Source organism: Castor canadensis, chromosome 7 (genome assembly GCF_047511655.1).
Source record: "Castor canadensis chromosome 7, mCasCan1.hap1v2, whole genome shotgun sequence".
Lineage (NCBI taxonomy): Eukaryota > Metazoa > Chordata > Mammalia > Rodentia > Castoridae > Castor > Castor canadensis.
Genome location: NC_133392.1, coordinates 29049704 through 29075802, shown reverse-complemented (window position 1 = coordinate 29075802; position 26099 = coordinate 29049704). Strand labels below are relative to the sequence as shown.

At 41.4% G+C, this 26099-nt stretch overlaps 1 protein-coding gene, 1 long non-coding RNA gene and 1 other non-coding gene across 4 annotated transcripts; 2 read left to right on the top strand and 1 right to left on the bottom strand.

Annotated features, from left to right (window-relative positions):
• Positions 1-466: 466 nt before the first annotated feature.
• On the top strand, positions 467-19199 carry LOC141424759 (uncharacterized). 2 transcript variants are annotated; one of them, XR_012449657.1, is made up of 2 exons: positions 467-1012; positions 16948-19199. It is a non-coding gene; the product is annotated as an uncharacterized lncRNA (long non-coding RNA). The 2 variants fall into 2 exon arrangements; XR_012449656.1 differs by lacking the exon at positions 467-1012 and adding an exon at positions 12306-15209.
• On the bottom strand, positions 18718-19685 carry LOC109698147 (probable gluconokinase). Its single transcript, XM_074078524.1, has 2 exons — positions 19590-19685; positions 18718-19331 (listed from the first exon to the last, which is right to left on the bottom strand). Exons 1-2 carry the CDS (start codon positions 19637-19639, stop codon positions 18821-18823), a joined length of 561 nt encoding a protein of 186 aa, XP_073934625.1. The 5' UTR covers positions 19640-19685; the 3' UTR covers positions 18718-18820.
• Positions 19686-25969: 6284 nt separating this feature from the next.
• Positions 25970-26099, top strand: LOC141425349 (small nucleolar RNA SNORA51). The gene has a single exon (XR_012450409.1). It is a non-coding gene; the product is annotated as a small nucleolar RNA SNORA51 (small nucleolar RNA).

Genomic DNA, 26099 nt, shown 5'->3' with positions numbered 1-26099 from the left:
TCTCCAGAACAGGGCAGTGTGAGCAGGAGCGGGAGGGCAGGCTGCCGCCTCCGTGGGGTCACTAGGGCACACCCACCGCGGCCATTCCTGCGACCCCATAAACCACCGCGCCGGCGCCCTCCAACACCTCGGTCCTCACCGGACCCCATTAAACTCCTACACAGCCACCCCAGGGACAGGAAGCAGCCCTGCTGGAGGCCTCGGGTGCCCACCAGGAGCTCGTGCCCAGCCCCCACCTCCTCCCGCCCCGCCAGGGCCCGCGGCGCGGACGCCTGCGGCGGGAGAGGGCGGTCCGCTCCGCCCCTCCGCCGGGGTTACTGCCGGTCACACACCCGGCCACGGGGTTATTTTCGTTCATCGGCCCACAGCGCCTGACCCCGCGTAGCCAATCAGCCGTCCTCGTCTTCCGGGGCCGGTCCAATCAGGATGCGCGGCCCCTGCAGCCTGGCAACGCGCGCCCCACGCTGCAGCCCTTTCCCCACGCCTGGGTGGCCCCTACTTCACAGCTGCCTCGGAGGTGGGGAGACCTGGCTAAGCCCGGCATGCGGTGGGCAGGCGCCTCTCTCTTCTCTTCTACTGTGGTGCACACGCCCATCACGTAGGAGACAGAGCCGGCAGTCAGCAGAACGCAGTTGATTGAGCCTTGGCGGGGGAGAGCGTGCTGGAAAGCAGAGAGAGAGTGTTCTGGAACGTTTCAGCTTATGTCACCGCGCAGGAAGGCTGTGGGGTGACGGCCGTGAGTGCCAGCGCGGAGGGTCTAGATTGCTCCTTAGGTGATAAGGGATCAGAAGATAAGTTCAAGCAGGACAGGACAAGTGATTAAGAAAATCACTCGAGACCCTATCTCGAAAAACCGTATCACAAAAAATTGGGCTGGTGGAGTGGCTCAAAGTGAAGGCCCTGAGTTCAAGCCCCCGTACTGCAAAAAAAAAGAAAATTACTCTGGTGGCTACAGCAGAACGGAAGCTGCCAGATTCCCTGGCAGAGCCCATCTGGCTTTGGTACAACTCTGGTGAGGAGGCATGGGGCCGCCAACTCTGGGAATGCTGGGAATGGGAGGAAGAGCACTGGTGAGGCATTTTGGATCAGAATCATTACCACCTAATCATTCCATAGACTCACTGAGGCAGGATAGATGAGGTGACAGGGAAATTAAAAATAATTTAAAAATACTTAAATGACTAGATTCAGAAATTAGAGCCAGGAAATAAAGGCTCAAGCATCAAGCTTTCCTCCCATCACCCTCCCTTCTTTTAGATACTGAATAGGAAGAGAGACAAAAAAATAAAAGGACATGCCAGATGAACACTGCCCTAGAAATTAAACCTTTTGTCCCTGTGTTTTGGGTAAGCCTAGGCCAATAAGCTCCATCTTAGCCCTAAACCCACTCTCAGTGTTTGGAACTTAATAATTAGGGTGATGATGTGAGTACACAATTTGTGTGGGAATTCAAGATGAGTCCCCAGTTCAGAAAGTATAAAGACCTCCCTCCCCACCTTACACACACACACACACACACACACACACACACACACGCACGCACGCACACATCTTCACTTTCACCTCCTGGGTATATATTGCCCCTTTCCTTTTCTATTTCTCCCTACTTTATCGAGTTTTACTAAAATAAATCTTAGCTAAACTTTCCCTTTGTGAGACCATCCTTCTGTGAGACCCTTCTAAGTGCTTTTCTGTGAATCAACTTTCTGTAATTTGTATGGAAATTAGGATTCTGAGGGACCCCTTGTCCTTTGCCTTCTCTGGTAATATACCCATGAGTGCATGATTTTCATGGTGTTTTCCCTAATGTAACTATAGTGAACATTTTTTCCATGGGTTTGTCTGCCATTTCTGTATTATTACAGAAAACTGAAAGCTGTTAAGAGATACCAAAGAGGCAGACAAATCTAAGATTGCACCAAGACTATTGATTAGAAACTTACTGACAGAAGCATATCTAAGGCCACAGCAAAGAGGATTCTCCACTTACTGACTCAGGAAGAAGTGGCTTATATCCTAAACTAGGCAAAAGACCTCCCTCCCCACCCTACACACCCTAGACACACACACACACACACACACACACACACACACACACACACACAAAGACTGTGGTCTTGTTGACCACAGTTAACAAGAATATACCTGGGCTTTTCCAGAAATTATTAACATGTCAATTGCAAAGCAGGAGTTGTCAAGAAATGCTCCCTGATAATCTTTACAACTTTGTCTAACATATATTATTTGGAACAGTGCCTGAGTTACCTGGCAGGCAAAATGGCAGTTACAACCAAGATGGCTGTAGTCAGGTCAAGCTGGATCCCTGCATTTATCTTCTTAGGACCAAAGTCTATTCAAATGCTTTATTTAAAAAGAGGTTTGTTTGTTTGTATTTTTATTGTTGAATGTAAGCGTTTTTAAAATTTACTCTGGATACTGGTATATATATATATATATATATATATATAAATGTAAAATTTTCTCCTGTAAGTTTTCTTTTCTTTTTGCCTTTTTTGAGACTGGGTCTCACCATGCCACTCAGCTGGCTTCAAACTTGAAATCTTCCTACCTCAGCCTCTCAAGTGCTGGGATTATAGACCTGTACCACCATGTCTGGCTTTTGCTTTTTAAATAGTATCTTTGTGTGTGTGTGGTCCTGGGATTTGAACCCAGGGCCTACACCTTGAGCCACTCCACCAGCCCTTTTTTATGATGGGTTTTTTCAAGATAGGGTCTTGTGGAACTATTGCCTAGGTTGGCTTCGAACAGCAATTCTCCTGATCTCTGCCTCCTGAGTAGCTAGGATTACAGGCGTGAGCCTTCGGTGGCAGGCCTTAAATAGTATCTTTTGAAACATAAAAGTTTTAATTTTGACAAATTCCAAATTGCCAACAATTTCTTTTGATGCTTGTATTTTGGATCTCATAGCTAAGAAACCATTCTCTGTTTTGAGACCAGAAATATTTATACTTAGTGTTTCTGCTTTTGTTTTTTTTATTTTGTTTTGGCAGTACTGGGTTTGAACTCAGGGCTTCATGCTTGCTAGGCAGGCACTCTACCACTTGAGCCACTGCACCAGCCCACTTAGTGTTTCTGTAAGAGTTAAGTTACTGTTCTTACATTTAAGTTTTTGCTTTATTCTAATTACATTTTGTATATGGTGTTAGTTAACTAAATAATTTAAAAAGTATAAAGGAGTCCTGGAAGCTAAATATTTGAGAATCATTGATTTATCTTCTCTGAGCCTCAATTTTCTCATTTTTAAAATGGTACTATGTTTTACTTAGCATTTCGTGGGGGAGGGGAAAGAAAGGACATGAATGATTACACAGGATAAATTAAAGCACATTCTAATATAGTTATCATTGCTATTGTCATCTCCTATGTGTGTTTTGTCTGCTTACCTGATGCAACATCCTTGTTTCTACCTCTTGTTCTCTGCCCTCTACAGTGGCTTCCTATACTGGACACATAGCAGATCCTCATCAAATACTGTGTACTTTCTGACAAAGCATAAACAATCTTGCCTGTGCTCTTGGGCAGGAAGAAAGAGAAGCATTTATTTTTGGCAGTTAACTCTTTAGCCACTTCCTCCTATATATTCATTAAGCTTGTTTTAAGTTAGCCAAGACTCATACTGCTTTTTGTGTGAAGGATTACCCGGGCCTTCCCTATTCCATGTTTGTGAAATGAATTTTTTTAGTATAAGCATCCCTGGTAAATTTCAATTATTTGCCCAACCTAACTTTGGAAACTATTAAGAGCTTCTTCAATCCCAGTTTTGTTTTGTTGTTGTTTGGGGGGTGGCAGTACTGGGGTTTGAACTCAAGGCTTCACACTTGCTAGGCAAGAGCTCTATCTCTTGAGTCACTCCACCAGCCTTCAATCCTAGTTCTTGCTTCCAATATATTAAATATCCTTTCTTGTTTGTTCACTTGTCAAATGTCCTTTCTATTCCAGATAAGAGGGTTGTATAGGTCAGAGCCAAGGACTGTGTTAAATGTTTTAAACTAATCTAAAATGAGATGCTCCTCTCTCCTAAGTAGTGTTAAAATGAATAGTTGACATTTCTAAGCTACCAGGGTCGCTCTGACTTTGTCCTCTCCTTACTTATATCAACCTTAGAATCAGACTACTAGACAGCAAGTGAATAAAAAGGGTAAATATCCTAGAAGTTTGGAGGTAAGTAGTAATATTTTATATAGAAAAACAACCACTGCTTATATTATCTGTGCCTTTTATTCCCAGTGAAGGTTACACAGTAAAGTGAAAGGAGGTAAGGAGGTATATTTAGAATCAAGATTCTTATATGGTAGAATTATTATGTACTCATGTATAAAAATGAAAAAATGAGACCTATTGAAACTGTTCCAGGAATGGGGGCAAGGAGAATAAGGGAGAATGATGAGGAGGTGAATTCAACTATGATATAGTGTAAGAACTTTTGAAAATGTCACAGTGTACCCCCAGTACAACAATAATTTTTAAAAGATTTAATAAAAAAGACTAAGTACCTATGTGTAACACATCCAGATGATGCTTGTAGGGAGTTCATGTATATATATAATTAGCAGAGAACAAGAAATACTGAAGATGACAAACACATTGTTTTCTGATACTAAGTTCATTCTAGATTGTACTGATCATCTGTAAAGAAGAATTCTCAAACCTTAAGGGAAAAACAAGTAAAAATTAAGGAAAAAAAAGTATGGAAAAAAAAAATCAAGAGTCTTAAAGACATTTAGTAGAGGAGTCTTTGCTCCCTATAAGCATCATCTGTGGGGAACAGGAAATGTTTCTCTTTTTCTCTTGTTCCCCCTCTCTTGTCTATACCTTATCTTGCTATACTAAAATAAATCCTTGCTAAAACTTCAAAAAAAACAAACAAACAAAAATAAGATATCCAGTAGAAAGTAAAGGAGAGGAAACACATAGGATTGAGTCAGCCTGGTTTTGATACTTGTAACTTTAATTGAAAATTTTCAAGTTGTCCAGGAGGAGATCATCTGGTGACAATGGACAGGGTTTCCAACATGATCCTAGATGCATGTTTTCCTTCCTGTCAGTACCCTTGTTTGGGTACTGTGGTGGGGTTAGTTGGGGCAGGAAAAAGCTGGTGAGCTCTGAAATAAGACAGAGATTGTAAGAGAGGTGCCCAATGTGTTGTGTCACTTGAAAATTCTCCTGTAGTTTCTGTGTATTTTGTTATTTTATACTTACAGTATAATTGCACATAATTTCAAGAGCTAAATTGTGTGTGAGAGAGAGAGATTGAGAGAGAGACTGGGATTTGAACTCAGGGCTCTGGATTTGCTAAGCAGGCACACTACCACTTGAGTCATACCTCCAGCACTAGGCAAATAGTTTTATAAGGCTTAAAAAAATGAGTGGAACCTCATTCTCCTCACCATTTTCTGTTCATCAGAGGTAACCTCTTTGAAGTCTTTTTACTGACACTTTTGACATTTCCCTCTGAATCTCTCTTTCCCTTCCCACCCTTTGACCAATACTGGAGATTAAATTCAGGGAGCTTGCTAGGCTAGTGCTCTACCACTTGAGCCATTCCTTCATCCTTTTGCTTTTAGTTTGTTTTTCAGATAGAGCCTCTCACTTCTGTTTGAGTCAGCCTCAGACCATGATTCTCCTTCTTCTCCCTCCTTGTAGCTGGGATTACAGATATGCACCACCATGCCTGGTCTAGCCCTCTGAATCTTTAAATGATATGCTTACATGGCAACTTACTGATTTTTTTTATAGTTTGGAGAATACTTGTCTTCACCTCACATAGTCTGACATGTGTTGTCCTCCAAGTTCTTTTGTTTGTTTTTTAGTGTGTACACATGCGGGTATGTGTGTGTTTGGATTTTTTGTGTTTTCTTTTTTCTCTTTTGGCATGTCTGTGGCTGGTTTGATCCTTGGCTGGCTATTTACATATAACAATGGGGCACCAAAAGCCCTTGGAGGCTCTGAGCACGTGGTAGATCTCTGCCTTTCTGATGGAACTTCTGAGTAATTCTCAACATTAGTATCGTAGCTTTTCCCTTTTTAGCTGTCTGAGTCTGCAGAGATGTCTCCTCCAATCTTCTGCTGAAAAGCCCATGCCTGACTGTTAGCCTTCTAGAAGCTGAAAGAGGAGAAAGGACTGAGGAGTCTGACATCCAGTGTGTAAATACTCTTTTATTTACAGTCTGCTCTTTTGTCTATAGTACTCTGCAGCTTCTGTCTCCTGATTGAGCCAGACTGACACAATCACTGTGCCTTTAACTGAATGTCATGTATCCCAGTCAGGACATCCTTGATTTTATTCAGTCCAATGAATCAATCTCCTGAGTTCTGCCTGGAATCTGGGACATCTCTTGACACCTTCTTCACCAGAACAATGATCCTTTTCTTAGGTCATCACCTCACTGCCCTCCACAAGGCAGCTAGTATCACTGAATCCTCAACCTTTGTGTGTTCTTGCATGGAAGCCACATTGCTTTTTGGCTATCCTCAGAGCCAGCTTAAGCTTTAGCTTTCCAGGAGCCAATGTATGTGTTCTGTCTTCCTTACCCTCTTTATATATCCTCTTTTATATTCTCAGAACCTGTTTATCCTATACATATGTAATGAATGTTTCATGTGTTAGGTACTGCTTAAACACTTGGGATTTTATCAGTGAACAAAACAATATTCTTGCACACTATGTGTGTGTGACAGATGGAAAGAGATAATAAAATTAAACCTGTACATGTAGATTATATAATATGCATTAGATAGGTAATAGTTTAAAAGTTTAGAAAAAGTATCCGGGTGCTGGTGGCTCATGCCTGTAATCCTAGCTACTCAGAAGGCAGAGATCAGGAGGATCACGGTTCGAAGCCAGCCCTGGCAAATGGTTCCACAAGACCCTATCTCGAAAAACCCCTCACAAAAAATAGGGCTGGTGGAGTGGCTCAACGTGAAGGCCCTGAGTTCAAGTCCCAGTACCACACATACACACACACACACAAAAGTTCAGAAAAAGTATCTAGTTGAAAAGCAGCACTTTCTTGAAGGCTCACACCAGCTTTTTCCTGCCTCATATTAAGGTTTCCCTCCATTCCCTTATACCTGACTCTTAAGTGTGGGTTCCCTGAATTATCTTTGTTTATCCTCCAGCTCCCAAAAACAATTCCTTGAACATAAGAAGTGCTCCATTCAACCAAGTGCAGTGGCTCACACCTATAATTCCAGCTACTCTAGAGGTGGCAATGGGGAGTATCTTGGTTTGAGGCCAGCCCAGACAAAAAGTTAGGGAGACCTCATCTCATCAAAATAAGCATGGTGGCGCCTGTCATTCCAGAAATGTGGGAGGCCAAAGGTAGGAGGATACTGAGGCCCAGCCCCAGGCAAAAAGTGAGAACCTACTTGAAAAGTAACCTAAAGCAAAAAGGGTTGGAGATGTGGCCCAAATGGTAGAGTGCTTGCCAGCAAGTACAATGTCCTGAGCTCAAACCCCAGTACTACCACCCACCCTCCCAAAAAATGTGCACTATTCAAATGGATTGAATGAAAGAATCTCCAACAGAAATTTTCAGAAAACTTAGTAATGTAAAAAGTTTTGGGGGCTATAAGGAGGAAGTCTGGGCAAGCTGGGGTCCTGCTAATTTGTTACTGCAGCAAGCCAGCTGCATTAGCAGATGGTCTTATCACAAGAGTAGCAGCAATGAGCACAGAGCACATGAACACAGAGGTTAGTGCATAAAGGTGCAATCACACCTTGAGCAAAGTCAATCTGACCCATGTAATGCTGTGTATAATTGTTATTATGCTTCATAGTGCTTGGACATATGTGGTAAACAATGAAAATAACTGTGGTTAGTTTTGCTTTTGTACTGTCAGTTTTCACTCATTATAATGAGAATCCCAAGGCAATGAACTTATAAGGAGGTCATATTGTTCTGGAGATTCCTATCGAAGACCAGGTGACCACATCACCTTAGGACATTAGTGAGGGCACCAGTTGGCAATGGGAGTAATGCATGACAGAGCAAAACACTCACATCATAAGCCAGGAAGCAGAGAGAGAGAGAGAGAGGAGATTGGAGTATGGGTGGGGTTCTACAGTCCTCTTCAGGGGCACGCTCCCCCAGTGACTTAAACCTCCCACTAGACCCACCTTCTAAAGATTCTCAACACCAATAGCACCACCTTGGGGACCAAGTCTTAAGCATATGAACCTTTAGGAGACACTACTCATATTCAAACCATTACAACTGCCAAGTGTAAAATGAATCTCCTACAGCAACTTTTCACTCCTTGCCTTGGGCTGGGGAGAACCCAGCAGCACCTGTGAGATCTTGTGCTCTTTGTCCTCCATGGCTCATGGATACACATGCATGAGCACACACAGATATGTGCACATACAGGTATTTACACAACAAAAATGGAAATTCTCACTAGTGACTGTAAAATAGGATCCCAGAGTTCTAAAAGTTTTCTTCCTTTCCTTCTGACAATATCCAAGGGTATTTAAATTAGGAACAATCTGCTGTACAATTAGTGGGAGTTAAGTTTAAAGGGCACACTTTTTTTTTCCAAGGGTGATGGAGTATCTAATTCTTATCCATTATAAACTATAAATAATTAAAATCAGGCTGTTTCCTATGTAGTTGGAAGAAAGGAGTAGGAAGTAGAAGGCACAGATAGCTGAAGTCTTACAGGAAGAGAAGTATTCAGAATTCCAAAGACAAATTTCCTGCTATTTACAAATGTGTCAAGAGGGAACAAAGCCACAAGCAGAGAGATCTCTTTCAGGAGAGCCAGGAACGGAAGCCCAAATTCAGAGAGCAGAGAGTTAGGCAGTGAAAGCAGCTAATGTAGATTCATGGGAGGGGTGTGACACTGGAAGGGACAGGAGAAAGGAGACAAGATTGCAGTGGAAATTGGGGCCAAGGGAAAGTTTTTTGAAGATTATTATGAAAGGAGAACTCAGGAACAGGTATCTTTGGGTCATGTTCCCATATCTATTTCACTAATTTAAACTCCATCTCTTTCTTCAGAGTTCAGTCCTGTAAGTTACTCTAAAACTACTTTAATCAACATGATTTTTCTGTACAATAATGAAGCATACTAATATGTGAGTGAGTATAAATCAGTTGGTTAAAAAAAAAAGTTAAGGAGCTAGAGATGTGGTTCAGTAGTAGAGCACTTGCCTGGCTGTGTGAGGCCCTGGGTTCAATCTCCAGCAACACACACACATAGTTAAACAGGCAAATCCATATTAAGAGGCCAAGGACTAGCCCCCAGGACAACAGTGTACCATGGGAGCTCTGCAAATCTGCAAAGCAACCTGAGGTAGTTTCCTTCTCAAGGAAATGGGAAATATCATGTCATCTGTAATCCAGGATATTTTATAGAGCCAAAGGATGTCCTTCCTGTCCCCATTTCGTCCTTCTTTGTATTGCAGCAAGCTCTGCTGAGAAATACTGAACCACAGAAAAGCCCTAGGCACTTGGCATTTAAATGAGGACACTGAGGGAACCAGGGCTGCTCAGTGCTCTCTCTCTGTGGTCTCTAAGTGAGAGCTGCTGAGGAGCAGCCCAGGCCACTGGCCACTGTCCCCAGAAGCCTGGCATCACAGGAGCTTCTTGCACAGTCACTGAGGAGGCAGAGAGTTTTGTTTTGTTTTCTGATCTAGCCACCTTGGTCCCTGTAGTTTAGACTTTTGGAAACATTTATGTTCTCCATTATTCTGGTTGATGCAAAGCCAGTTATTTCCATATCAAGAAAGTGTATTACATGGTAACCCTGGGAATTATCTGGTAAAACACCAGTGAGCCCTTCAAGGCAGCAAAATCAACAGGGTTTTCACTACTAATGAACTAAATTCAATTGGTTAGTAAAAAAAATTGTCTCCTATTCTGCTGCAACCATCAATATCTATTGACTTTAATAACCAGCCACTGCTTAAACAGAAATCTAGCCAAATAAGATTTTTTTTTTTTTTTTGTGGCCACACTGGGGTTTGAAATCAGGTCCTCACACTTGCTAGGCAAGCGCTCTACCACTTGAGCCACCCTTCCAGCAACCAAACCTGAGTTTGAATGATGTATCTCTTCTTGCTAATTTGTATTCTAAGGGCAAACATATTGCTCAATGTTCCCAAAAATCCATTCTACTTACTAGCACTAGGTCTTAGACATAGGAGAAGATATTCTATTTCTTTTCCCTCTTCTTCCCATTTTGAACCATGGTAGTGTCTAGATTTAGACTAAGAAATATTTGTGGCTGAAAATGGTACAAATATAAAATTTAAAACTAAATGGAATGTTCCTGAAACAACAACCTATGAGATCGAGGCTCCACGGACACCTTGGATGAAGGTGAAGAAATACCAAGCAGGATAATATGCACTGTCTGTTGGTTTGCTATCTATTATCTTGGGTGATGATATGGAATGGAGCCTTCAGTCTGTTTGAGTGAACATCAAGAGTTTGAATGTACAAAAGGAGCTGAGAGTTAGGGCAGTAAAATATAATCATGATTTTGAATGAAGGGAAATTCCCCCTTATGCAGGATAGTTTAAGTTTGGCTAGGAGAAGATACAAATTTAGTACATGGAGTTGGACAAAAGAAAGACTGAGCTACTAACCTTCTGATGGGGTCTTAATGGGATAGCGGATGCTGAAATTGGGAACACAACCTATTCAAAACAGTGAACTTGGTCTGGTCAGATAATGGGGAATTTAAATGACCCCCTTATGGTCTGACTTTCTCTTGGTCTGGAGAAAACTCTAACCTAAGAAGCACAAGGAGAAATGATATGATCAATAATGGGCTTACCATAAAGATTGAGAAAAACAAACCATAAAAGTTTGGCTCATAATGAGACTGCAGAGTCTGTCCACAGTGGATGGTCATATCTTTGGAAAGGGCCTCAGAGTCCAGATATATTTCAAATGTGAGGCAATGGGGAATGTTACTGATGTGAACCAAGTTCAAAGTTTCCCTCAACTGTTTAACTGGCTTGATCCTTTTCTGAGAAAAACCTGTCTTAAGAAAAATAAGGACTTAGCCTAAGAAAAATTGTCCTGACCTCACTCTGTAAGTCATATGATAGAAATAGAAAAGAGTTCTTGGAGCCCAGGAAAAATGACTTTTATTAATAGTCCTCAGAGAGAATAGCATTACCCAATATAGAGCAGCAGGAAACCAATTGTCCAATTGGGAAAAGGAAAAAAATAATCCCTTTCCATAGAAGAGAGAGGGTTTGAATGAAAACTCCTTTGCTCTGGTCTTTTTTTTTTTTTCAATGTCCTCTTTATCACTATGTGATATCACAAAATTGAGATCTCTCTTTGTGTAATATTGTCCTAGACACACACACACACACACACACACACACACACACACGGACACACACATGGACACACTGAGTGTCCTCATCACTACATCATCTGGTATCATAAGAAAGCTGCAATGAAGTGCCTCTTCCCAGAACCTCTAAGTTTTGTTGTTAACAATTATAATAGTAAGCCATTATTGTCTCTCATGACATAGAAATAGAGACTGTGAACACAAACATGGCTCCAGTTGTTGAGGAAACCAAAGATAAACTTGGGAGTTGAAAACTCTGGTCCTGTCTCAGGCCCTAGGCTGCAGCATTGCAGCTGCTCTCCTGGGCCACCTCAGAGCTACTCCACCATTCCCAGGCTTTTTTGTTTTGCTGTTGTTTGGATCATATACTTTTTGAATAAGCCAGGGAAGCTCTTGGGTGACAGCATCTTTACATTGCATGTTCTTTCCCAGGTTCCAAAGCAGCTGCTCACATCTTTTCACTTCTCTAACTTCAGAGCTCCTCACCCTCTCTGAGGAGGAGCATGTCTTTCTACTGTGACCAGTTAGCGGACCCTCCCTTGATTGAACTTGCTCTTTTCTCCTTTTATTTATTTATTTTTTTGACCATACTGAGGTTTGAGCTAAAGGCCTCACACTTGCTAGGCAGGCACTCTACCACTTGAGCTACTCTGCCAGCTCTTGAACTTGCTCTTTTTTTTTATCTGTTAGTTGGAAAAACTTAGCATGACAAAAACTTAACATGAAAAATGATCATGAATTCGATAACTATAAATGAATTTGTATTTTATTGTTCATAATCTACCCACTGCATAATGATGTTTTTGTCAGATATGGACTGCATATATAGATGATAGTCCTATAAGATTAGTATGGAGTTGAAAACATCTTATCACCTAGTGACATCATAGCTATCGTAGGTCATAGTGCAATGCATTACTTGCATATTTAATTTATGTTTAATTTAATTTAATTAATGGCCTGAACTATACTGGCAGCATATGAAAGTATAGCACATGGTACATAGTATCTAATACTTGATAACAATAATAAATGACTAGTTACTGGTTTGTGTATTTATTTTACTATATTTTTATATCTTTATTTTAGAGTGTACTCGTTACTTATTTTAAAAAGTTAACTATAAAATTGCTTCAGGCAGGTTCTTCAGGTGGTATCTAGAAGCAGGCATTGTTAAAGGAGATGAGAGTTCATGGGTCTTACTGCCCCTGGAGAAAAGATACAGAAGTAGAAGGTAGTGACACTGATGATTCTGACTTTCCATAAGTCTAAGCTACTGGCTGTGTCTGTGTCTCAGTTTTCAGTCAAAAAGTTTAAAAAGAAAAAAAATTAAATGAAAATCTTTGTGGAATAAGAATATAAAGAAAAAATATTTTCATACAGCTGTTCAGTGTGTTTTTAAGCTAAGTGTTATTACAAAAAAGTCAATTAAAAAAAATTTAAGCTATAAATATTTTTTAAATCTATAAAGTTAAAAGGTTACTGGGCTAAGGTTAATTTATTATTAAAGAAAGAAAAACATTTTAACAGGTTCACCATAGCCTAAGGGTAGCCAAAGTCTATAGTAGTATAAAGTAACATTCTAGGCCCTATGCTCTCTCACCACTCACTCATTGATGCACCCAGAGCAATTTCCAGTCCTGCAAGCTTCATTCATGGTAAATGCCCCATATAGATTTACCATTTGTTATCTTTTATTTTTTTTCTTGAGACAAGGTCTTCTTACATAGCCCTGGCTAGCCTTGAACTCGTGATCCTCCTGCTACTGCCTCTTAAATTCTGTTATTACAGGAGTGCACCACCATGCCTAGCTCCTAATTTACATTTCCTGGATCCTAATTTGTATTTCCTTATTAACATCCAAGGTTAATCAGCAGATGAATCTGTCCTTCTCCTGAACAAGAGAAGAACCTTAGAGTGCTTTTATTGTCTTCCCCACCTCAATTATCTCCATTTGACTATCTTGACTGCTTTTTTGTCCTTACAAATCTCCTTAACACTTCTTGTGACAGTCTTCCTTACTCCCTCATGCTGACACGGACCTAACCTCCCCACCTTCCATGTATCACTTTATGAGATTTTATAGGTGTCAGTTGTAACTCTTGCAGAGTAAATTAAGATTCATCTCATAGCGTTCAGGAAGTACTGTTATCTCTCGATAATAAAAGTCATATCCATCTTTTGGTCTCGCTCTTACTCACTAGGCTAGGATATTTGCCTTCTTGTCTTCCTCTTAATTCCCAGGAAGATTGCCATTTACTTTTAGACTCTGAGAAAATTGGTCAGCACATGGCAGGAGATGATGGCTTATTGTTGGCTCATCATGACTTCTGTTCATCCTGATCATGTTCTGAAACTGACATTTGTATACACATCTGTCTGCATTCACCTAGGCACTTGTGAGCACCTGCTGTGGTGAGCACTCTGGCTGCTGTTTTCCATCCCCAAGTTTCTGTGGCCTGAGGGCTCTGCAAGCCTGGTGGCTGCTGCCATCATCTCTCCTGTGCCTCAATGTGTGCTGGACCCCCTAGCTGTCCCAACTCATGAATGAAAAAGTTCTTTCTCCTTTGGTTCAACCAAGACAAGGTTTCCCAATAGTTTATGTACTTTACTTTTTAAAAAGTTTAAGGAGTCAAAGAATAAAGTGTCAATGAATGAGTTTAGAGAACAGAATGCACAAATAGCAACTAAAATATTTTAAACAATTCCTATTACCCTAAAAAAGAGTTCTAATGAGTGAAGTCTTGTAATTCTCACAGCCCTCTGAGGGATGCAGTCTTATTGTTGCTCTCATTTATGTGTGAAGCGCCCAGAGCTTGGAGAGGTAATGTAACATGTCCAGGTTTACACAGTGAGTAAGTGGCAGAGCCAGGGTTTAGACCGACGTGTCACTGACTCCAGAACCTGTTATTCTAACCACTGTGTAACACTACTAAATTTAGTCATAGCCTTGGCTAGTGCAGTTTGTGGGATCCTCAGTTCTAGTTACTTTCTCCCTGCCTCAACTTGGAGATTTAGCCCCAAAGCTCACATTGTGATTCCTAGCAACTTCTCAGAAAGTGTGCTTTAAGTATCATCAGTTCAGTCTTCCTCTGGGCCATTGGAATTTCAGACCTTGTTCCTGTAACCTGCTTTGGGTGGAAGGGCCAAAACACAGGTGTGTCAGCAATACTGGGGAGCACGTATAGGATCCACATCCTTTAGCTCTTCAAACGTTCTTCTCATTTGAACCTACAGATTCCAGAGAAGGTCCAGGCACTTTAACAAAAGGCTAATTAATACATATGGAACCCACAGACAAATTAAGAGAGAAGTGTGGGGGAGGGGAGATGTAAAGACTGCTCTTTTTAAGGTACTTCTAGGTGGGTTATTTCTTATGTGGCCATTATTTCAAGCAGGAATCTTCCCGTGAATATTGAGCTTCATAAAAAAAGCTTAAGACAGAAAACTCTGACAAGAAAAACAAAGAAAAAATGTTAGAGATTGTGAGAGATAGAACTAGAGTTGAGAGGCCTAATAATTTATTACTACTTCAAAATGGCAATTTAATGATTCCATTGAAGATCAGGTAACAAGAGAGACAGCAGTTGCTTCAGGAAGGATTTAGGTGAGATAGTAGGACCTTTCTGACAAGTAAAAGTTATTACTTCATTGTCAGAAAAATGGTGAAAATTTCTCTGGAGATATTTAAGGAGAGAACAGGCTACTTTGGGAATGTTGAATATAGCTTCTTCATTCATTTATCACATAGTTAAGCTTGTGATGTGCTAAAGGCTGTCTATGTACTAGAGAATTAGCTGTGACAAAGGAAAACAAACTCTTGTTGTCATGGAGCTGCTGGTGGTGTGGAGATAGAAAATGAATCAATGGTAAGTCATTTCAGATAATACACACTATGAAATAAGTTGATTGGTGGGGAGTGACTAAAGGCCTACTGTGAATATGGTCGAAGAAGTCATTTCTGAGGAGGGATATATGAGGTGAGACCTGAAAGATAGGAAGGAACCATTCACCATTAATCTAGAAAAGACATAATCCAAGTGAGAGTAACAGAGAATGCAAAGGCCCAGAAGTAGGAAGAGTTAAGCAGGTTCTCAGAGCAAAAAAGATTTGTATGGCTGAAGTTGAGTAAGCAATGACAGGAGGGTAGTTGAAGACAAGGTCAGAGAGGTAGAATAGACTAGATCAGGAAGAACCTTCAAGATATTTGGATTTTATTGTAAGAGAACTTGGAAGCCATAAGAGGGTTTTAACCAGGGACGTATCATGATATGCTTTATATTTCAGAAACAAGATTTCTGGTTGCTGTGTGAAGGAGGGATTAGGGAAGTAATAGGACAGAAGTAAGGAGAACCATGGACGTAGCTCCTGCAATAGTCCCGGCTGAGAGATGATGGTGGTTTGGCTGAGGGTGACGAGAGAACAGATTGGAAAATTTTTCTAGTTCTTTGTATCTGTCATTTCCTAAAGGAATTATATTTCATTATTTTCAAAAGAAAAGGAATATAGACATGCAGGAATCATGAACATTTTGTTTTCAGTTCTGTGATTTCACACATCCATTGTTTGGGGCTAGAAAAGGCATTCTTTGAAATGAGCGCACTAATCAGAGCAGCGTCACTGTGGTGTAATGGCAAAGTCTTGACGGACATGCATTCTCTGCTTTGTATGTCAACAAGGACTTTTTTTTGTCAATTTCCTGAAGTCAACCATGCTTACTAGAGATAGGGTAAGAATTTCATATCATGCAGACAGAAACTTTCATGCTAGGCTAAGGACATTATACTTTATTTTGTAGGAGTCATTAAAGAGTTTTATTGTGATTACTGATTTACAGTGCTGGGGATCAAGTCCAGGCCGTGTGCACTGAGTTATATCCCCAGTCCTTGTTTTTTTGAGTTAGGCTCTCGCTACGTAGCCTAGGCTGATCTTGAACTCTCAAGCCTCCTGCCTCAGGCTTCTGAGTACTGGAATTACAGAAGTACTTTACTACACTTGATTTTATGGAAGGGTTTTTGAACAAAGAAATACCATGATCAAAAACATTTATAAAGAAGCTTATGAGAATGTTGGAGGGACTGGTAGAGTGGCTCAATTTGTAGAGTACCTGCCTAACAAGCATGAGGCTCTGAGTTCAAACCCCTGGAGCCAGAGAGAGAGAAGGATTTGTGAGGCTCCCCAGCAACACGCACAAACATGTAAGGTAAGGAACAGAGAGATCCTTAAGACAGGAAAATCACTTAGGAAACTCTTGCAATTGTCCAGGTAAGAAATAATAAGGATTTAGACTAGGATGGCATAAAAGGGATTAGAAAGGGAGTGACGAGATGAAAGTCATTATGGAGGCTGACTCCAACCAGATAGCTTATGGTGGAAGTGATGAGTGTTAATAAGTGGGGACAGCAATAGTCAGCGGTCGGTTCTGAGATTTTTAATCTGGATGGCTAGAATACCATCAAAAGAAAGTGGGATACTGAAAAAGAGATTATTGGGGGTGAATCTGTAGATTTAATCTGTTTCACAACTACATAGATATGCTTAGCACTATTGAACAGTACTTATAAATGTTTAAGATTATAAATTTTATGCTATTTTTTTTACCATAAGGAAATAAAAGAAGAACTAGAATAAAGGAGAAACTAACAAAGGCAAACTATTCTGTGTGACCAACAGAAATCTTCTAAAGGACAGGCTTGAGAGAAGAATGTCTTTTTTGTGAATTGTCGGACAAGTCAAGGATACAGATGGCTACCATGCAGCTGGAGCCTGCAGGAGGGGAGCATGATGCCTAGTGACCTTGTGAGTCTGTCCAAAATCCAGTTCTTCCAGAAACCCCCTGGGGTTTTATTTTACTTTGGACTCCAGAAGAAATATTTCTTGTGTATATATTTTTAAAGGAATAGCACATGATGACAAAGTTGTCCCCACCCCACTACTACAAGTACCTCTTCTGATGGGTTGGGGAAAGAGCAGTGATATTACACTTTGTCCATGACTACACATGGTTTCTCTGATGATTATCTTTATCATTTAGTGATCATTTCTCCTGACCACTGTCCTGGATGGGTCCTCATGGTGGCATTTCATTGGTTTGTTTCCCACTACTCTTTTTCCTGCCTCACAAGTCATTCCATGGACACTCATTCTAAAAGAAAATTGACTCATACATAAAGAGCTGGAAAATGAATGACAAGCTCTATTCCCATTTGTTTTGTTTTGTGTTGTGTTGTACCGTTTGAGACAGTGTCTCACTATGTAGCTCAGGCTGGCCTGGAACTTGCGATCTTATTGCCTCCCCCTCCCAAGTGCTAGCATTACAGGCCTGAACCACCATGCCCAGCTTCCTACTCCCATTTATGTACTCATGTAAAAGCACACATTTATTGATATTGATTCTATCGCACACAAAGTAAGTGATAATTATTTCACATGTTCTTTAAAAATGATGTTGGTTCATTTCTAATTTGTAAAACTATTAGATTACATGAATGCCTACTAAGCAACAGATAATCCAGTGTTATTCAATTAGGTATTTTAAATTTACTTTTTAAAAATTTAATAGCATTAAATAGGGATAGTTGGTACACAGTACACTGTAAATCCTCAAAGGGTCCAATTTGGTAAGCTTTTACATATGGATACACCTGTGAATGCATCACCACAATTTAGGTAATGAACATATCCACCAACCCCCAATGTCCTCTTTGCAATTCCTCCCTCCCTTCTTCTACAACCTCCCATGTTACCTCACAAGCAAAAACTGAGCTCATTTCTGTCACTGTAGATTAATTTGAACTTTATATAATTCTATATAAATGGAATCATATACTGTATATTGGTTTTGTGTGGATATTTTCACTCAGTTTAATATCTAGAGATTCTTCCATGTGGTTGCATTTATCAATAGTTCATTTGTTTTATTGCTGAGTAGTATTTCAGTATACAAACACACCACATTTTGATTATCCTTTCATTTGTTGATGGTCATGGAGGGTTTCTAGTTCTGTAGCTATTCCAAACAAAGCTGTTATGAAATTTGGTATAGGCACCTAAACACTGTATTACCTAGCTTTCTGTTACTATAATGAGTAACTGTGATAATCAATTGTAAAGAGAAAAGATTTATTTATTTTTTCTCCCATGGGATGTCATTTATTTGGATAAATACAGATATGAGTGAGAATGTCCTTTAAAAAGGTAATTTCCAGAATTAGCTACAGAAGTATCTGTGATTATCTGACTGCATCCCAGATGGATTTAAATTTCAACTTAAGCTTAACTTTCAAAGCCGCTTGCTTCCCTTTTCTCCTGACTTACCAGCACATGATGCCAAGGACATCATGAACTACTTAAAATAAAAGCAAACAAGTCTACCTGAACATGCTGCAGTTTGTTTACTTGAAGAATTTAGAATACAGAATGGACAAGGAGACTGGAATAAACTTCTGATTCAGTTTGGACCACAGATATGAAACAATTCTCATTTCATCTGCAGAGTTTCCATGACTGTAGCAACGATCTCTGGAAGCTTTTTGTCCACACTGATTTGGATGAAGTTTTCTGGAGCTGATGGGGGCTCCAGAGTATCAAACTGTGACTGCAATAGCTCAGGGGGCATAAAATGTCCTTTTCTTTGGAGTAAGCGTCCAGAGATGACCTCAAACGACCCGCTCAGATGGATCACCAAAAGCGGCATCTCAGCCAGCTCTTCCTTTCCTGCTTCCCCATGGCACAGAGGTGCACTATCCTTTCCTCGTAGCAGGATGTCTCTATATGTCTTCTTCAGGGCTGAACAAGCTAAAACCACGTGCTGTCCTGAGGATACATCTCTTAGTAAAATGTCATGCAAGTTGCAGAGCCATGGAATCCTGTCCTGGTCATTCAGCGGTATCCCTTTTCCCATCTTCCTGCGATTTTCCTCCGGGTGATAGTCATCTGCATCATAAAATTTCCATCCTAGCTCAGAGGCCAGCTGGGCACCCACTGTTGATCTGCTACCTTGTGACAAGATGCCCAACCCGACTTTCGTGACCGGCAGCCTCAGGCTAACCCTCGGAGCGGCGGTTCCTCTCCCTGCTCCCGTTACCGCAGCCCTTTACGAGGGGCTTCCGATTCCCGCTGGGGGTGCAGCGCGGGGAGCAGGCTCGGGGTGCGGGCAGAGCGGTTGCGGCGCCCGGGTTCCTCCTGTGTAAGAGAAGGGACGTGGCTGCCTCCCCGGGCGCCACGGCCTCCCCGGCTCCAGGACCTACTTTCCCGAGCCGCTGCCGCCCATCACCAGTAGCACGCCCGGCGCGGCCATAGTCCCACCCTGCTCTTCGCGGTCTCCCGAAAAGATTTATTTTGGCTCGTAGTTTTAGAAGTTTCAGTCCATGATTAGTTAGGCCTGCAGTGAGGCAACTCATTGTAACAATAGCATGTGGCAGAGAAAAATTGCTCACCCCATGGCCAGAAAGCAAAAAAGAGGTAGAAGGGGCCTGAGGGTCCCACAACACCGTGCAAGGGAATGCACAAATGACCTAAAGACCCCTCACTAGGCCCCACCTCTTAAGGGTTTCAATACTCCCCTGGGGACCAAGCCTTTAACATACTGGACTTTGGGGACATGAAAGATCCAAACTGTAGCAGACATAGATATAGATGTAGATGTGGATAAAGATTTTCATTTATTTTGGATAAATGCTTAGAAATGGAATTCTAGATCATTTGTTAGATATATACTTAATGCAAGAAACTGCCATAGTGGTTGTACCAACTTATATTTCTACAACAGCATATGTAAGTTGGAAGTACCATAAGATTTCATTAGTCTATGAATATTACAGATTCATATTGCAATAATGCATAGTATGTGTTAGGTTCTGGAGAGACAATCAAAAGGACAGGGTTCTTATTCTGAATGAGAATCAGGTGAGTGAACAGGCAATTGTCCATGCAGCTGGAGCACTTAGGTAAGTTGGGGAGGCAAGGGGTGAAAACAGAGATTGGGCAGTGAGGAAGATGCAGACATCTGGAGATGAAGCTGGAAAGACTGACATGGCAAACACACACCTGAACTAATTTTCCCTTTAGTTCTCTTTATTAATTGCTCCTGATTGTAATTGTGAGATAATATTTACATTGGTGATGCACTTGCTCTTCTACTACTTATGAGGTGTTTGGAGGAATTAAATAACTGCTGCTATCACTGCCATCCATTGAAAATCCTTATGTGATTTTTGGAAACAATGCACAAAAAATGATATACTTTGCTTATTTTTTTTAATCCAGAAGTATTTAATATAAAAATGGAATTCTCTCCTCTCCCAGTCCTGTTCCCCTCCCCTGGGGTATTTACTGTTAAGACTTAAGTATATATCTTTCCAAGCATTTTCTATCCTTTCACTACAAGTGTATTTTTATAACACTTTACTATCTACAATGTTAGCACAATTCGATTTTCCACTTAACGATATATTGGGGATATCTCCAAGGAACACTGCAGCCGGACAGTTCTTGGGATTGACCAAAGTTACTAAACGGATAGCTCTCTCAGGAAGGATACAAAGTGATTCTGGTTGCTTCGAAAACTAACATTGATCTAGAGCTCAGATCCATCACAGCACACTTGAGGATCTCAGCCTCAGGACTACAGGACAAAGACCTAAACAAGGAACTCTAGGCTCCTTTGCTAAGAAAGGCCTGTTTGGGTAATGGAGGAGGGTACGGAGAATCTCTGGCCTGGGATTCCTCAGGGCTGTTTTCCTTCTCCTCAGCTGGGTGTGGGCTTAGTCTTGGGCCAAAGACAAAGGCCATCAGGCTCTGCCCATGAGGCTGGAACATGGCAGAGTCACCAGGGCATCACCAGAGCAGGAGGTTCTGGGCTCAGTTCCACTGTAAGATGAGTGACTGAGCAAGTCCCTTTGTCTCTCTGGGCTCAGAAGCAAATTTTATTTGGCTAGAAAATGGTTTCAAAATGCACTGAAATTTGATTTCAACAGGTAAAGAAGACACAAAGGGCATACGCTTTCCTCTTCCATTTGGTAAGCCAGCTCCCATTTTCCCTTCTTCCCTACCCTCAGCCCTTTTATATTCGTGCACTGTCTGCTTGGCCCCTGAAAGCTTTAGCACAAATACCTGGGACTAGGTAAAATTTCTCCTGGCTGTAGGGGGGGGTACTCTATGCATTTCAGTCTATTTAACAACATCCTTGGTTTCCACAGATACAGACTAGGCAATTTTTAAGGCTACATTTCTCCAAGTGTGGTTTAGGGGGGTTGTAGATTCCTGGGTTCCACACCAGGTGAACTTAATCACAAACTTGCAAGTCACTCAGGAAACAGCACTTTAATATGCTCCCACTTTGTCCTGCACTCTGTTGCTCCAAAGTTTGAAAGCCCTTGGAGGGACGGTAAGTTCCAAGGATATCATTCTGACATAGAAGAGGGGTGGGAAGGAGAAGTTGGGATGCATAAGTATGTTGATGTTATCCACCTGCCTTGATTCTAGGGAGGAAGGACATGTTCTTTGCTTTCCTTTCTTCACAGGCTACTTACTAAAGGTGAGTCAAATGGCTGTCTTCAAAGAAGGCTATTAGAGGGTTCAGATCCCAGAGACGCAGGAGGGAAGTTGTAGAGAAAACACTGTCCCCACTGCTATCAAGAGCTAACGCTCACTGAACACCAGGACATCACTGGGTCACAACTGAGTCTTATAATAACCTTCATGTGATTGTGTCCTATTGCAATCAGGGTCCGGAAAGGCTAGGAAACTTTTTAGTCCCACAGTGAGTGAGTTGTTGCGTGAAGACCCAAAACCAGATATGAATGGTGCTAAAGATAGTCAGGGCCTGTTTCCTCTCGGGGAGGCTCAGCACACAGAGGGGGCTGTGGGACTGATTCTAGGAACCAGCAATCTGTTGGGTCACTAAGCCTTTATACGAACAGGCTGCAGGAAACACGGAACAGAGTCCATTCTCAGCAGTCAGATCCCAAAGGATATGTTGGGTATGCTCAATAAACTGTGGCCTATTTCCTAGAGTCTCACGGGCACATTGTCCACTCTCCGTAAATTTTTTTTTTATTGAATTGAGAAACAGGAGCTGTGTTCACAGAGTCCTGCAAGGACTAATTCCTCTTAAAATAGCTCCATATCTTCCCTTTATTTTTTATGAACAATACACCAATGGTCTTCCTAAGAATTTAAAGAGAAAGCTGGCTGGGCCCCTCCCCAAATTTATGAATCAGTGTCTTGGGATAAAATCTGGAAATCTGCATCTTTACACCAGTTCCTCTGGTGATTCTGTTGTTCAGGTTTGGGAACGACTGGATCAAACCATCCCAGAATGAATTACTGGAAGTAGGGGTAAATTTCTCACTGAAATGGGTCAGAGATGGGGGATGCTGGAGAAGCCTCATCTGGCAGAATGCCTGCTAGCTTTCTTCCTTAACCTCACCCTCCTCCTATTTCCCTGGCGCCCTCTCCATCCCTTCTCATTCTGGCTGTCACCAAGTTTTTCCTGCCCTTAGCTGGCTGGACATCACTTGGAACAGCAGCGCCGCATGGCGCATGGCGGGGAGAAACGCCACAGCGCCGGGAAAAGCACAGGACGCGGTCCTAGCCGATCGCGGGACTGCAGGCATCAGCATGTCCTGCAGGGGGCAGCACGTCCTCACGTTCTTCCGTGCGGACGTCCTCGGCCTTCCTGGGTGGCTAACCTCAGTAGACATCCCTGGGAGAGGGCCTGGGTGGAGCATCTGTTTCAGATCAGAAATCCCAAACCTCCACGTTGTGAAACTTGGGTAAACTGGAAGGAGACTAAGTGAAGAGGCTTGAGCAAGCCTGGTGATGAGAGTAAAGATAATGTCTGTGGCCATCCTGATCAGGGTAAAACCATGGCTGTCCCCAAGTCTCTTTATTAACACTTTATTAACATGTGCTTGTCTGGGATGGCACCTGCTGTAATATATGTCCTGGAAAGAGTTCTGTTTTATATGGTACCCGTGAGTCAGGCATTAATTAACACATCAGGTTTCTTGTCTGGTATATTTGTACTTGATTACAGAGAGGTTTGTGTTGGCGGAACAGGGTTGCATCACCATAATGTTATATACTAATTTTTCATCTTTTCATGGACTCCTTCCTGGCAAAGTCGCTCGTTTTCTACTTCTACTAGCTGCTTAGAGCTCTAGAGTTACACTGATAACCAAGATCACTGGGTTACTGTAATGGTTTCCACACTGGTTTATTTCCTCTGATAGGTTAGCTGTATCCATGACTAGACTCTAAGCCTAAGGACTGCAGGCACCAAGCCAAGATCTCTTATATCTTTGGAGCAATGCCTCGCACAGTGTTGGACATGCACTACTTGCTTAATACAAATGTTAAGGTGGACAGGTTGAATAATGAGGAAAGGTGTTTTAGAAGAGTGAGAAGTAAATGGGAACTAGGAGGGAGAAGGAATAAAAATGATGTCTCTAAAAGACTGACTCAATTGCCCAAAGAAAGGAAATAGTGGAGACAAGAAGATGGAGGAAAGGGTTTAATTTAAAGTCACAAGGAGGATGTTGCGGGGATGGGAGGGCAGTGTATAGTGTTTTCACAGAATGGAACTGCTATTGTGGACAGCAATAGCTCCTGAGGAGATATTCCTGATCAAAGAAATGAGATTTCCTCATAAAATTAAGGAAAATGACTGGTCTGAAGAGCATCCACAAAGTTATAATTTTGGAAAGAGTTCAGATTGACACGAGTCTACAGAATTACTATAGTAGGCCTAGCCTAAAATTCTCCCTCGATGTTACAATCAAATATTGATTTCAAGACCAAACCTGCTTTCAAATCTTGCTTTATTGTTCTGTGGAGTTGGGCCAGTTTAACTGGCCACTAAAATTCCAGAGTTTGCTTTAGCTTTGTATTCTCAGACATGGCAATGAGGGGGCAGCCCTTCTGCACCTCAGCCTCCTGAGTGAGGTGCATGTTCCAGAGACCATTCTTAAGCAGCGTTAATGCTTCCAGACATTTAGAAACTAGGAAGACTAAGATCTAGGGAAATAGAAAGCACACTTGGAAAACAACTGTTTCGTTTCTTATTTTTGTGTGTTTTCAAGTCCACACATACTTAGTAGATATAGCTAGAGTGTTGTAAAGCAAAACTCAGAATCTTATGATCTCACTCACATCTATTTCTTACAGAAATGATTGTTTCCATTTGCTGAAGTGATTGTCTTGCTGGAAGCATTTCATATAGTTTGAGGGAGAAAGAATCCATTGATTTCGCAGTGTAGATGTGGAATGGCTGGGATCTGGATCAGTGATTTGGCCATGGCTGTAAAGAAGAATAAGTAGGTCTAAAAATTGTCAGATTGTGGAGGAGAGTATACTGGTTAATTGGGTTTCTGATTAACTATGGGTTAATGAGAAGACATTTTTTTCTCTCTCTCTAAATTGCCTCAGTCCATTTTCTGCTTTAATAAGTAGTCTAATGAATGTAATTAAATCTTCCCTTACTGATTCAGCATCCTGCAATGCTTCATCATTGCTCCCAACATAATATGTAATTCTATACTATATCATAGCTACAGAAGGTGTATGAGTTTAGGATGACTCTTACATATTTCTTTACTTAAAAATAAACCTGGGCTGGGGGTATAGCTCAGTGGCAGAGAGTTTACCCAGCATGTGCAACCTCTGATTTCTTTCCCTAGCACTGCAAAACTAAATAAATATTAAATAAATAAATTCCTGTGATCTAAACCTTTCATTGTATGTATGTTTTTCATAATTGAACAAGTAAGAGTCTGTTATCTATCATAGAATAATAGACTGTTTCATTGTTCAATCCAAAATGGACTTTGAGATGAAGAAATTAACCACCATTGCATAATAGATGAGAAAACTTAGAACCAAAATATGGCAAGGAGATTTGGAGAGATAACACTACAACCATGTCTCCTGATTGCAAATCCAGTGGCCTGGTAACCACACCATGCTGTAACTCTCTAATGCATTGAGATTCTGGTCAATTCTCTCCTTTGCATAGAAGCGGAGTTCAAGCCAAGCATCAGTGGCTCACACCTGTGATTCCAGCTACTGGGAAGGCAGAGATCAGGAGGATAGCAGTTCAAAACCAGCCAGGGCAAATAGTTCCCAAGACCTTATCTCAAAAAAAAAAAAAAAAAACCCAAAAAAGAGCTGGTTGAGTGGCTCAAGGTGTAGGCCCTGATTCAAACCCCAGTATTGAAAAAAAAATCAGTTTCTTGACATTTTTTATTAAGTCCACTAAATAGTCAGCTCCCCTGGGGTGGGGCCTCGTGTCTCTTTTGTTAGTGATGTATTCTCACTAGTTAGAATAGGGCCTGCCCTTTAAAAGGTCTCCAATAAATGTTGGCAGAATGGAAGAATGAAATGAAGACTGCATATTTATCATACACAAGATGACTTGATTTTGCTCTCATCAACTACATTTAGTTCTAGCTCTACATCAATCTACAAATCCATTAAGACTGGTGATTTGCAGATGATAGGAGCACTGTCCTTTTAATGTACTGTGGTAACTGCAAACATAACATGTTTTTGTGTGCCTGTTTCCATTAATTTATATATCCATTAAGATTACAGGCATTATCACTTCTGAGTTCAAACTCAACTACCAGGCCTCCTGGTGCTTACCACTGGCCAAGATCTTACACTGACTGTATAGAAAGAGAAAGCAAAGTTAACCTATCCTATACAGCCCAGCCCAGGCCCTGTGCCTGGTTTGTATTGTAAATGGGAAGACATGG